The sequence below is a fragment of the Helicoverpa armigera genome, chromosome 29 (assembly GCF_030705265.1).
Source record: "Helicoverpa armigera isolate CAAS_96S chromosome 29, ASM3070526v1, whole genome shotgun sequence".
Lineage (NCBI taxonomy): Eukaryota > Metazoa > Arthropoda > Insecta > Lepidoptera > Noctuidae > Helicoverpa > Helicoverpa armigera.
In genome coordinates this window covers 3,297,768-3,311,563 of record NC_087148.1, presented here as the reverse complement: position 1 = coordinate 3,311,563, position 13,796 = coordinate 3,297,768, and the positions used below count along the sequence as shown (strand labels likewise).

At 36.5% G+C, this 13,796-nt stretch overlaps 1 protein-coding gene across 2 annotated transcripts in view; it reads right to left on the bottom strand.

The window, feature by feature from the left end:
• Positions 1-13,092, bottom strand: part of LOC110382371 (MAP kinase-activated protein kinase 2) — a 43,694-nt gene extending 30,602 nt beyond the window's left edge. The window contains exon 1 of one of the 2 annotated variants that reach the window (XM_064042630.1): positions 12,749-13,092. In XM_064042630.1, coding sequence (XP_063898700.1) covers positions 12,749-12,841 — 93 coding nt within the window. In that variant the 5' untranslated portion in view covers positions 12,842-13,092. The remainder of the gene's footprint in view (positions 1-12,748) is intronic. The other variant, XM_064042631.1, reaches the window with a different exon arrangement.
• Positions 13,093-13,796: the final 704 nt, after the last annotated feature.

The following is a 13,796-nucleotide window of genomic DNA, read 5'->3' as shown; positions in this document are numbered from 1 at the left end:
TAGTTTAGGTAAAAAACTTCACCTTGAACGAAGGCCGGAGTAAAATCGAGTCGATAGCGAATTAATTTTACACTTTGGTTAAGCTTATTTTTATCAAAGGTCATGCTAGTAGGGTTATCAGTTAAAACTAGGTAACCTACTCGAGGTGTTTTTATTTAATTTCCAAAATAATTTTATTGGAGTTCATGGCAAAATATTCAAGAGTAAAGTTCTGAATGGAGAACGGTATTATTCCGTGTCTAAAGCTAATTTTAATGCCGAATTGATGTAGCTTCGTCTACTCATGTTTTAGGAAAGCGAGAATAATTTGACTGAAATATGTTACATAAGTTGGCGTTCAAGATTCATGTAGGTACTCAACTGATTTAAATGACAAATTGATCGGCATTGTGCGTTTTCATCCACGCCCCGAATTCGATAGCAGAATAAAATTTAACCTATGATGCTTACAAAACGTGACTTTATATAAAGAAAAAAGAAAGAAAATTATTATTGCGCAAACATAAGACGCATAAATACACTTTACAAAATGTATAACAGAGAAAAAATTAATAGGAAAATATGCGTCTTAAAGGGCGCAATAAAGCCCTCGCTCAGCATAAAGCTGCTACCCGAAACAAGACAGAGTCCCAGCGCTAGTTTTCAGCGTATATTGGTAAGAGAGTTTTCAAAATCGGTTCAATAGATCCAGAGATTACTGCTTACGTCATACATAACCTCTTTATAATATTAGGACAGAAAACACCATATAAATTATAAATATATTTAAGTTCAAAGTCAACCTCCTGAAAAGGCAGCCCTGAATGCATGTAGTAAATGGCATTAAATCCGGTACTACGTGGGTTTTACGCTGACGGCGTCAAATCCATTTCAAGCGGAACAACGTTCGTGTATTAATAGTTTAATAGCATGGGAAATTGAAATAAAACTGACTGGTGACACTTTGAAGATCCATTTGGTCGCATGAATGATTTAACGACCAGAGAACAACTAAGGATATTAAAAGCAGAGGTTATGGCAGATTTTATGACAGTGGAAACAGATAATTTATGACAGACAATATGAAAAGCTGACTGGGGTTTTTAAGTTGGTGATTGATAGCGTGCAATGGAGAGCACGTTAATGTCGGTTCTGCGTCTGATCTCTCTCCGGTTTCGATTTCGATCCCATCGGGCTATGAGAGTGAAGGAATAGTGAGTGCTCGTGTCTGTACAAAAATGTCCTTCGTACCCGGCTGATATCCTTAATCTGAGAATACTGCCATGGCCGAATATTGGATAAGATATTTCTTCTCTCTGCATTGTTGGTCTATGAGGGCAAAGCGTAAAGAAGCCGTAAGTGTCCCAAAATTAAGTGTTAAGATTTCAAAGGTACGCAATATGTTGTTGATAGCAATGAAAAGGACGATAAAACACTACGATGCTAATCGAGCATTTTTTTTAATTACAGGGCAACAGACAGACAGCTATTAAGGAGAGAATGGCAAAGCCATTAAATTATTGCTATTGTTTATTAATAAAGTTTTTTAAGTGCATAACTAACCTATCGCAACATAAAGAATGTTGTTTTTTAATGGTCTCTAGTTAAAATGACGTCATTGCATAATTATCTGAGTAACTTTGTAATTTTATGAAGCGCAATAACTCGGTACTTTACAATTAGTACTTGAGTAAATACCTAGGTAAATTTTATTCAATTCGATGGTCAGATTCTGTTAAACATCGAAATGAAACAGTATGCATATTAAAATAATAATGAAAATAAATTCGATTCAGTAACAAAACAAATGACGTATAAGGAAGTTCAGGAGTTGGCGCTAGATAGGCGTAAATGGAAGGAGCTGCACCGACAAGAGCTGGGCTCTTAAATTGAAGAAGAAGAAAAAAACAAATGAATACGGTTCAGGAGCTTCTTGCCCGTTTGTTCCACCACTTCTTCTTCCCAGCCAAAACACATAGGAAGTGGTGAAGTGTGGGCATTTTGGTGGCTGTCTTTTGTAAATTTCTGATGTTCTTAAAGTGCTGTTTTGCAGCCAAGTTTGAATAAACGAATTTTGATTTGATTTGGAGTATTTTTGGAACATCAACATCTAAAGGTCTTGTAAATATTGCGTCTAAATTCTTCGAACAGGATAAACATGAGATTTTCATAGTCTCAGAACACCGTCATTGTTTGACATGCCATAATATACCCTGAAGGCAATAAAAGTCAACCGCCATCGCTTTTCAGGGAATTCTATTACAGATTAACTGAATATCTGTATTAAAAGACAAGTGAATCATCTCCCAGTTCGTTTCATTCATACAATTACTTACATGTAGTTACTTTTGGACTCCCCAGGCCTACGACGGAACACGACGGTTTTTAGTCAGTAAGAGTCCGACACTCCCCCACCGCTACTAACCCACAGCGGGAGGGGTCATTTGATGATTTTTGACGTCGTTAAAAAAAAAGACAATAATATCGCGGTGTGCATACTCTCCTACATTTCAATCCCGGTTGTGATGGGAAATCATCAAATCATCAAAGGGAGGGGGCCCTCCCGCTGAGGGTTAGCAGCGTGAAGGAGTATCAGACTCTTACAGACTAAACACTCTGATATTTCTTCTTAGGCCTTTTGTGTACCGCTTTAACTCTTTCGCACAATCCTGCAGCCCCGGCTGGCCTGGTGGGCCCCGCTGGGGTTTCTGCTGGGGTCCCGCTGGGGTCTTTAGTTGAATTCCCAATCGAGTCCGCAGCTATCAGTCAGTCATACTGACTTCTTAGATTTCTACTCCGTGTATGTGTTTGCGATAAACTCAAAATGTACACAGGAGCGATCTTCCCATGTCGCTATCACCAATAGTAAAAGTGATTCATGATTTGCGTTTATCCTTTCAAAGCCGATTCGCTACTGAAGTGCGAATAAATTAAACACAGTTCAATCTTTCAGGGAAAACGGAATACTACTGAGCATATATTTTCCTTAAACCTAGCGGTTTCTGCGTAGTAACTAATCAAGTTGGGAGTTGCAGATCCAATGTGTGGGAGGTTACAATAACCATTTCTGTTGTTTCATTACTCATTCAGTTTGATTTAATTTTCTTTGTTTTTCTTACTACTTGGACGTACCACGTGGAGCCATTGATGACATAGTCACTTCTTACGTCTTTGATTGCATAAAAATTAAATATGGCGTCAATTTGACAAACATATTACACAGTCCAAAAGGTAAATAAAACGGGAGCCTATTACTTAAAAAATTCCCTGTCCCATGTCATATGTGATACACACCAATTGTTTAAATATTGTGCATCGTGGACAGTGAAGTGGTTAAGACTCCGTACCTCATGAACCGTGATAGACAGCCAGTGAAAATTTTATCAATGATGATATTTCTGAAGCCGCTGTAACAATAAGACTAACGTTTATTGTATGGGGTTTCCATAATTGGATGAGAACATCTTGAGTAGAAACGTGTAAGGGGATTTTACGGCACACCTCATACAGATAAAATATGTAAAAGATACAGTAGATACTAACTGGAATCATCCGCCTAACAAGGTCGGCAATCCCATAGCGGATGTTTGTACGCATTCGGGAGAGTACGCTAACACTACAGGGAATCAGTGTTAAACAGTTTATATGTACACAAATGTACACAAATGAGTTTATATTTCCAATAATCAGGGTCGATAGAACCGGATATTTGCTTCTGTTCAGATTAAGGATTGATTATTGAGGCACCATGATAAAAATAACCAATCAAAACCTAAGATCAAAGCCAAGCTTCTAAATATGATGTTTTTGCTTTTTAGAAAGAGCACGTTAAGCTCAAATTCGGGACATCTAAGATTTAGTTTAGTTTTTTTTCTAACCTTTTCCTAACAAAGGTTGCCTTTCTTAACATGAAACTTGAAACTAAAATAACCCAGTTACTTAGTAACACAATACGAATTGAAAAAGTAACTGCCAGACTTTCTGGCTACCGTTACAAATGTCAAGGAGCCAAAAAGTACATTGTGTAATTACAGTAGCAGATACAATTTGCGCAAGTAAAGACGTAGGCGTAGTTTAGTTAACTTGCAATCCCAATATAACCGGACTTCATAAACAGGTTACAGAGAAAACCTTTAAAGGTCAGGAGTACATGTATGAAACTGAACTGGAGCGTATCTGGTGCTAAATTTGGACGCGAAAATGATCAAACGATGTTTTTTAGGAACTTTTCTATGTTATCATTTTCCGCTTAACCTGTTTTTTTTCCATCGGTAAAGGTTAGGTCAACGGATCAGTGGGGTTTTTCGATTGAAAGGACATGAATATTGAATATGAATTTTGTTTTGTTTCATGAAAGGATTAGTAATGCCCATTTCTTTTATGTTTCGTTTGAATTGGTGGGTGAACATTTGTCATATTGAGATCTATCCTCATCTGCCGGGGCTGCGGGATTGTTCGAAAGAGTTACCGCGGCCCTGGTACATAAAAGGCCTACGACGGAACACGACGGTTCTTAGTCAGTAAGAGTCTGACCCTCCCTCAGCGCTGCTAACCCACAGCGGGAGGGGTTATTTGATGATTTTTGACTTGGTAGAGATGTTTGTTTGTACATTCAGGAACGCTCCTTCGCTAGCATGGCACGGATATGTGATTTCTAAGTAATTTTTAATTGTACTTTGACCAAAGAATTGATAAGTAGTGAAACATATTGATAAGTGCCATTAATTATAATCGTACTTTGGACTTTTCTATTATCATGGTGTGTATCCTATATATATTATCTGTTTTTCTTCGTTATATCGAGTGAGTTTCCGGCTTAACCACCTAGCAAGCCCTTGTGTTAGAGTTTTGTCAAATCTTCCTGCCGGCTTTTGACATGAAATTATGCCGGATTTACGGGTCCTCCCAGGCACAGGGGTGTAACACCGAAAACTTTCGGACTCCGGGCGTCTTTAATACTTTTTTCCGCTTTGTAAAAGTTTCTTAAGCCCACAAAACAAAACTCGTTACGCATTTAAATTATTCGCTAAGCCGATTAAGATTTTTGTTCATGGAAATGAAGGGGTCCCAGGAAACCATTAAAGATTTTGTGTGAGTGCGAGATGTAGTGAGGTGGGAATGCGGATAAAACCGCGGAAAATGACTAGTATGTATTTACTTAGGAATGATGCATTCTTCTTGCTTGAAAGATATATAACAATGGACATTTGTGTTGACATTCTTAGTGCTAATCCAAATTGCTAAGTATTTTTCCTTTTGTTATTAGACAATAAAAGTATTCTAGTTATTAATGCTACATTCTGCAACATATCATATCTTCATTCCTGAACAAATTAATATTGGAAATGCCATTTCAAATATTCAATCGCAATGTGCGTAGGACATTGAAAGAATTTATCTGATATTTAACTTCAACTTTTTCAATTTGATCTTGCCCGTTACATTTAAATAGTAAACAAATCTCTACGTCGACTAAACTGTTCCTATGTACGACTGTTTATACGCATCTTGTAACACCAATTCAGTTCCATTATAAGTAACATATGCAGACCAGATACCATTCCACTCCTTCCTTCAAAGAGAGCCTTTATTTCATACCACGGCAAAGCATAAGGGGTCAATGCACTCGCAATGATGACGTCATATCAGCTATGACGGATGTAGGTCACTCCGGTTCAATAAGCAGTTACTGTAACTTGTAGTTTGAAATTATGCTGAACGATTACTGTAACGACTTGGTAAAAACCCTTTATAAAATTGAAATTAATTCCTTTAATTTCACATGCTTTTGTCACAGATGTTTGTATCTTTCCTGTTATGAAATCTTGTACCCCCAAAGGCTGAAATTTTTACACACGATAAATAAAGCGGTCCCATCCGTGTAACTAGATAAAGAGTTAGGAAGTTTTTTTTCAGGAACTATTGGTCCGATTTGAGAAAAAATATTTCATTGATAGATAGCCTATTTATCAAGGATGTCTATAGGCTACTATTTATCTGGACACGCGCAGAAGTTCTCACGGGAGTTGACTGAAACTTCTAGCAAAAGCTATTAGGATACAAACCAAACAGCTAAAACTTCTAGCTATTAAAACAGACATACTCCAGAAAAGTCGAAATTACAAAAACAAACACCTGTCGAACGGTCATCTAAAACAAGTCAGGTCTATGATCTCCAGTTGAATGAACGTAAGTCCCACCCGACTTTACCGAGTAAGTGTAAACTTTTGGCGAACACATGTTTGCAAAACGACAGCACATTTGTCAATGACAGAAACATTAAATATGATAATTAGGATAATGACAGCAAAGTAATCATGAGCACTGAGTATGTACAATATAAGGTTTTTTGTATATCATTAGTCACCGCGTCAAGTTCGGTTATATCGCGTTTTCAAGAGAACTCTTCAAAAGTCCGGGATTAAGACTATCCTATGTTTTTTCTCAAGGTCAACTCTATCTATGTACCAAATTTTATTGAAATCAGTTCAGTGGTTTAGATGTGAAAGCGTAACAGACAGACAGACAAACAGACAGTTTCGCATTTATAATATTAGTAGCAAATATATAGCAAATAGATAATGACAGCAAAGTAATCATGAGCACTGAGTATGTACAATATAAGGTTTTTTGTTTAATATTAGTCATTGAACCTTTTCGAGTGATATTTCTTAGAATGGCAGCCGCAAACAATGAGGTATCGTATCCACAAAAGTTTGGGTTCCTGGTACATAAAGTCTGGTGTTCGTCAATTTCCTTGATGTTAAAGAATTATAGGTGTTTATTGACGAAAGCAGGTGAGCTACTTGTGTGTGTAAAACATGCACATACCTATATGATGACTGACAGACATTAATGAAAACGGAATACATAGATAGAAATTTTTGTTCTTAGTCTAGTTATAGTAGGTGATATAATGGGCGGTCTTATCGCTAAGAGGGATCTCTACATATTGCGCCGACCCCAAATAACTTGGGAACAGGGCAGGAAGAAGATGAAATCCTTAAGGATACATAAATGCGGTTCCAGCAGATTACCATTAGATCTATTTCTATTCTCTTTTGACCTTTAAACCCGACCTTAGTTACGCCTAAATTAAGACAACAGACGAAGAAAGATAATTTGAAAATAAACCCAGTATATTTCCAAAACAAACGCCCACTTATTGTTATGATTCAAATCAAGATTGATTTAAGAACTAGTTTTGTAAACTTTGTGTATATTTCAGTACTAGCTGTATTCCCGCAGTTTCACCCGCGTTCCAAGGGAACTAAAACCCGTACTGGGGTAAAATCTAGCCTATGTTACTCGAGAAGAGTGTAGCTTTCCAACAGTGAAAGTATTTCTCAAATCGGTTCAGTAGTTTTGGACCCTTTAGGGTACAAACAAAAAATATTTCCTCTTTATTATATTAATTAGTATTTAAACTTTAGAAGAGTATTTGAGCAGATGTAAAGCAAATTCTGATATTGGTAGCCTCGTTTATTTACATTATCAAGTTGATAAATAACCAAAGTTAAACTTTAATAGGATTTCTTTGAACGACGCAGTCCAATCGTCGCGTTCGCGAAGTTTGTGTACTACTTCGAAAGTAACTCAACGTTTCTTTGAAAGTTTTCTTCGTCAAATATTGGTTTTGAAATCAGTTTTAATCTTGCAGTTAAATAAGTAAGGGAATTTGTTGTATGGGCGTTTTTCACTTTGGAATAAGATAAACGAGTTGACAAAACTGCTGATAACTTTAAAAAGGCTTAAATCAGAAGATTAGCACGCTGGAAGACCAGATTTTCACTGATACAGAGACATACGGTCAAACTTATAACATCCTATTTTTGGCATCCGGGTAAAAAATGTGGGATACCATTAACTTATTAGGGAATATAGGCGGGGCTATATGACAAGTATTGTGAAATACATTGGACTAATTCCGATGACATTACCAATACTGTTTCGTATCACGCAAAAGTTTGACCAACCTATCACTTCAAAATATATGAGAAAAATTACAAATTATTCTACTTTCTTAGATACTGGTTTAACCAGATACCTAATTTACCACGGTAACCCAAGCAATGGTAAATATATTACAACCTTTGATATGATTTTTGACATAACTGTCTAAAATATATTTACATAGGTCAATCACCATCATCATACCAGCCAATTGCCGTGTACTACTGAACTTAGGCCTCCCCCAATGAAAGCCAACTATTCCAGTTGAGGACATCTCGCATCCACTCACTGCTCGTCACAAAATCAAAACTAGTTTCCCCACGTCAGAATCCCCAAAAACGTCCACCCTTCACCACTTCATATGCCTTATTACTGGGAAGAAGTGGCGCAACAAACTTGCCTTCTTCAAATCTTCATTCCATCAAGGTAAATGAACTATTGAAAACATCATCATCATCCCCCGAGCCTTTTTCCCCAACTATGTTGGGGTCGGCTTCCAGTCTAACCGGATGTAGCTGAGTACCATTGTGCCACAAGGAGCGACTGCCCTATCTAACCCCCTCAACCCAGTTACCCGGGCAACCCAATACCCTTTGGTTAGACTGGTGTGAGACTTACTGGCTTCTGACTACCCGTAACGACTACCAAGGTAAATGAACTATAGAAAACATAATTAGCAATAACGTCATCATTGACTAATAGTCCCGTCACTTGGTCATCACCAAAACAAGATTCCGACATTACGTTCTCGATTTTTTCTGACTCATTTAGCACAAGGCGAATTTGTATCGATTCGTCATCGAATACAAATCGTTTATCTAATGACTAGGACTTTCCCAGTAGAGTTGTGTGTTTTCCTTGAAAACGATTCTTGTAGATAAGCTGAAGAAATTTTTGCTGGGAAGTTTGTTGCGCCATTTTTTCACGGTAAGAACACATGGCTGGTTAGAGCGGGCATTTTTTTTTCAATTAAAAAAAATCTTCTCTATGTGGTTGATCCTTTACGATTAATTACGATGACATGATCATGGTCATTCGTGGATGAGAACCACTTGCATCAAGCTTCACGAATTTTCCACTTGCGGACTCCGTTCATCCTTTCTTTGGTGACCAAACTTTTGCTTAGCCTAGCCTTAAAAAATTGACAATGTATGTGTGTTCTAAGGATACTTTTGCTAAGTTTTTGTGAAAATTTTCTTTGGAACCAATTGTATTTTGAAATTGCTTGATACTGGCTGGTCTGAAAAATTTGTATCAAACATCTTCGACCCATGGATACTTTTTCATGCAGGCGGATAAAAAGTAGCCAGTAGCCTTCCTCGATATATGAACTACTTAACACTGAAATAACTTTATCAAATATTATCAGTATTTCCTGCGATTAGCGCGTTCCAGCAATCAAATAAAATCTTCAGCTTTATCATATTAAAGTATAGATTACTTGATACTGGTTTATTATAGAATAGCCGTTTTCCCGTGGTTTCAAATGCGTCCCGTGGGAACTACTGCTCGTACCGGGATAAAATATAGCCTATGTTACTCGGGAGGAGTGTAGCTTTAAAACAGTGAAAGAATTTTTTAAATCGGTTCAATAGTTTCGGAGCCTTTAGGGTACAAACAAACAGACAAACAAAATTGTCTGCTCTTTATTATATTAGTATACATTGTTACAGCCTTTTATCGTCCCACTGCTGGGCTGCGGCCTCCTCTCACACGGAGAAGGATTTAGCATTAATCACCACGCTTGCTCAATGCGGGTTGGTGATTTCAGACTATATATTACTAGTATACATTACTAGAGGTTTACAAATGTCTCCTATATTATTTATCAATCATGACTGTTAATGGTGACTCGCAATATTTTCGTACAGGATTTCAACATTAATAACCGATAAAATATTGATGACACACGGGGCTGTTTTACGTAATCATGACTGCGGATTTTTGTTCTTATCAATATCAACGTAGATATCCTATGCGCTTAGATAAGAAGTTTCGTAAGAATTTTGTTTTGATACAAGGAACGAAATATGCGACTGTGTAAATTGTTTTCAAGTTTTAGACAGCTGTCAATCTTAATTGTGGGCTTATAACCCCAAAATTTTCATTATAAGGCTGGAAACAGTGCTCGGCCGACGGTCAGCGCTGACCGTACGTCCCGACCGAATCACATAAGAAATCACGCGCGTACCGTCAGCGTAGCTGTGTCTCGTTCATAGACTTGCACAGATATAGCTACATGCACTGCACTGTTTCCAGCCTAAACTGCTTCGTTTATCAGGTGTATGTCTGTAGTTTTACAGTCAGAAAAATTAATAGGAAGGTCATATATGAAAAAAACAGTCTCTCACGATTCTTGAGATACCTGCAGCCTCCAGATGGATAGCGAAGTTCTAGTTTTAATGTCCCGTCTCTATGGCTCTGGAACCCTAAAAAACCTGAAGTATTTACCATGAGAAAGAAGAAGGAACCTGGACTATATGGTCTGAAATCACCAACCCGCATTGAGCAAGCGTGGTGATTAATCCTCAATCTTTCTCTGTGTGAGAGGAGGCTTGTGCCCAGCAGTGGGACGATAAAAAGGCTGTAACAGATTTACCATGGGATGCAAGTAAAACCTTGCTAACAGTATAAGGATATACATTATTTTTAAGTATGTACTACCGTCTGCAATTTTAATGAGTAATAACATACTTACAGACGGACGATGAGGAAAACAGTAATATTTTAATGGCCTCATTAACATTGACAATGTTCCACCTTATGAACACTTACAAACACTCAATCACGGTTAACGGCCAAAATGAATGTTCACGTAGATCATGATTTTTCCTCTAGCCAGGTATTTCAAGTGGATTTCAAACCCTTTTTGAGTACAATTAATACCGTAATAGTTCTGTGCTTTAGAAGCCAAGGTAGGTGGGTTCCGGTAGTCATAGTCAGAAGCGAGAAAGTCAGTCTTACTAGGGGGTATCAGGTTATTATTAAAAAGCTCAGAAAGCGCTGAGCTGTAAAACGCTGGTACTCCGCTGCTCCAGTTGGACTGGAAGCTGACCGCACAGTTATGAAAGGGCTAGGCAGATGATGAGTCCATTTAAAGTAATAAATCTCTTCAAGTCCAGTCAGGAAAAGGCTAGGCAGAAGACGAGTCCATTTAAAGTAACAAATCTCTTTAAGTCTTCAAAAGATTAGATCATCAACACACAAAAACCTTTCCTAACATCGCTTAAGTAAAAATGTTTCCTTAAAAACTAGATTCTGCCAATGACGTCAGCCAAACATTGGTATTCTTATCATTCTGCTATTTACATATTTTTTGTAATCTCGTCGGTTTGGTTATGTGTCATCTGTATTCAAATAATGTGTAACGTCTTTTTTGTTTTGTTATTGATTAATAAGAAGTAGAAAACAGGTGTTTTGGTGTTATGAGTCGGCTGTCTGTTTTTATGATGGATTTCAAGTATTGGGGTTGTTGTAAGTGGTGCAAAGCACCTTAATTAAGTGTTACTACATGTTATAAATCCTATTAGAGTTTGTAAGGGTGTATTTTTGTTACTCTTTCACACTAAAAGTAGAGAATGGATTTGGATGCAATTATGACGGTAATATTATTTATATGTATGTATATATCAGAATAAAGTATTAGGATATCAATAACATTCGGGACTTAATAGTTTATCGTGCCCTCCATAACATGGCCTGACAGATCTGCATCCAACCATGATTTTATCAGACCAAATCGTAGAATATTCTACTTAAATTACTTAACACCTTTAAGTAAATAATTAAGTGTGAAATAGCTATGTGTTAAATACACTGTTCTGTTTGCCAGTTAACGGCGTGTTCTCTGAACTGTTATATTACTAGGAAACCATTATTTATTTGAATGCGTTACAAGTTTCTTGTTGATGACTCCAACATAGTAGAATTGTCTTGTTGATGTTGTTTTAATTAAGTTTGGACAGTGACAAAAGCTAATAAAGAAATTCAAATTTATGATTCACCTAACTTAAATTAAATTTTTCCAGGTTCCTAATAAAAACAATAACAGAATATTACTTGTGAGATGACGGCAGATAGAAGAAGCATACATGCCATGCCAACCACAAATAAAATTTGGAACAATGTTCGGAAGAAACAACAACATCTCTAAGGAAAATAATATTTAAATTGGACCAGTAGTCTGAGTTTACATAAACAAACAAATAAACTCTTACGTTTTATTTCAGTAAAGATACAGATGGTATAATATTTGTTAATTGGAAAACCCTAATTTGTAAATTGTCATGGGAATCTCCAAATACAAAATTATTTGTCAACTCTGTATTTAATTTTGTCACAGCAGTAGTTACACAGTTGAAATAAAATTGTGCAATACATATACAACCTTATTTCAGTTATTTAAGCAATGGTATGTAGCAGTCTGGTAAGAAAAAAAACAATGAAACTTTTTTTTGTTTTGAACAAAACTCGTTTACCATTTACGTACGTTTATTTGCATGAATGATGAATGACAAAACGTACATTACATAGTTTTTAAATCTGCTTAACAATATAGTTTTTTTCAACATTGACGTAAAGTAAAACTTTTCAACAAAGTTTTCAAACGGAATTTGCAAAACATTATTCAAATACGCATTTGCTGTGTTAAAAGTGCTACTATTAATAATTCTTTTGTCATTCGGGCATGATGAGATAAAGGTATTAACGGGTGGAAGCTAATTTTGTACAATGACGTCATATATAAACAACAAAACGTATTTCTTTTCGACAAAGTTTAGGAAGTTTTTCAGTGATTTTCCTAATTAAAACCTACCTTTCCGTTGATGCCAAGGCCAAGAACAGTGTTGGAGATTTCGTAATCATCCGTGATCGGCGTAGTTTTGATAAACTTTGTGAAGTTACTCATCTTGATTCACGACACTATTTTGATTGACCAAACATAAAGTTGTTTTAACACTTTTGTCAACACAATGCCACTACAACACTGTTTAGAATTAGTATTAGTATATTGTTTCGTTTATTTATGTTACACAAGAACACGGTAATTGAAATAAACTTGTGAAATTATAATAGTTCCGTGTGTGAGAATGAGCGAACGTCGCGAAACGTTGAGTAATCGCGGAACAGTGCTGCTTCGTTCGTCACTCACTGGCGTACGAAAAAAACCACTCTTTCGCTGCGTTCCGAGTTCCGATTGTCTCATACAGTGCTGTCAGTGATAAAATCATGTGTATTTTTTTTATTGCTGAGCAAGTGAGCTCGAAAAGTTTTAAGCAATAATAATTGAAGTGTCTTGCAAACTTTATACTTTTGTTATTTTTATATTCACTCTTATAAGTTAAACGTAGCATAATAGTTCTAGCTTTCTTTTTACTGGTATTTTGTTCAGAGTTTACTTTTTGTGGCCCCAAAACACAAAAAGTTTGCTTCTCTCGCGGCTAGTTGTTACTTTACATTACTACCTAGTTTAAGTTTTGTGTTCCAAAACTATCATTTTTTAAACGCTCTATATAAGCGGCATCCGGAACGCGGCCTTTGACAAGATTGTCACTGTCACTGGCCACGCTGTCACCTGTCATTGATCATTCCACAGCGTTTAAATTTGAGAAAAGCGCCATCTACTGGTTTCTTTCAAAACTATGAAACAACAATTTCTCCAAAGACGGTCCTACGTTACTATAAAACAACATAGATAGCGCTAAAATAAATTTAGTATTCAAAAAAATTTTGAGTCAATAATGCATCTTAACAAAGTGGGAAAGGGTACAAAATTGAATAGATTTAAAAGTAGGAAGTCATAACAACGTCTAACAATGTTTTTGAGTAATGAACTTGCAGGTAATTAATTCGTTTTAGTACCA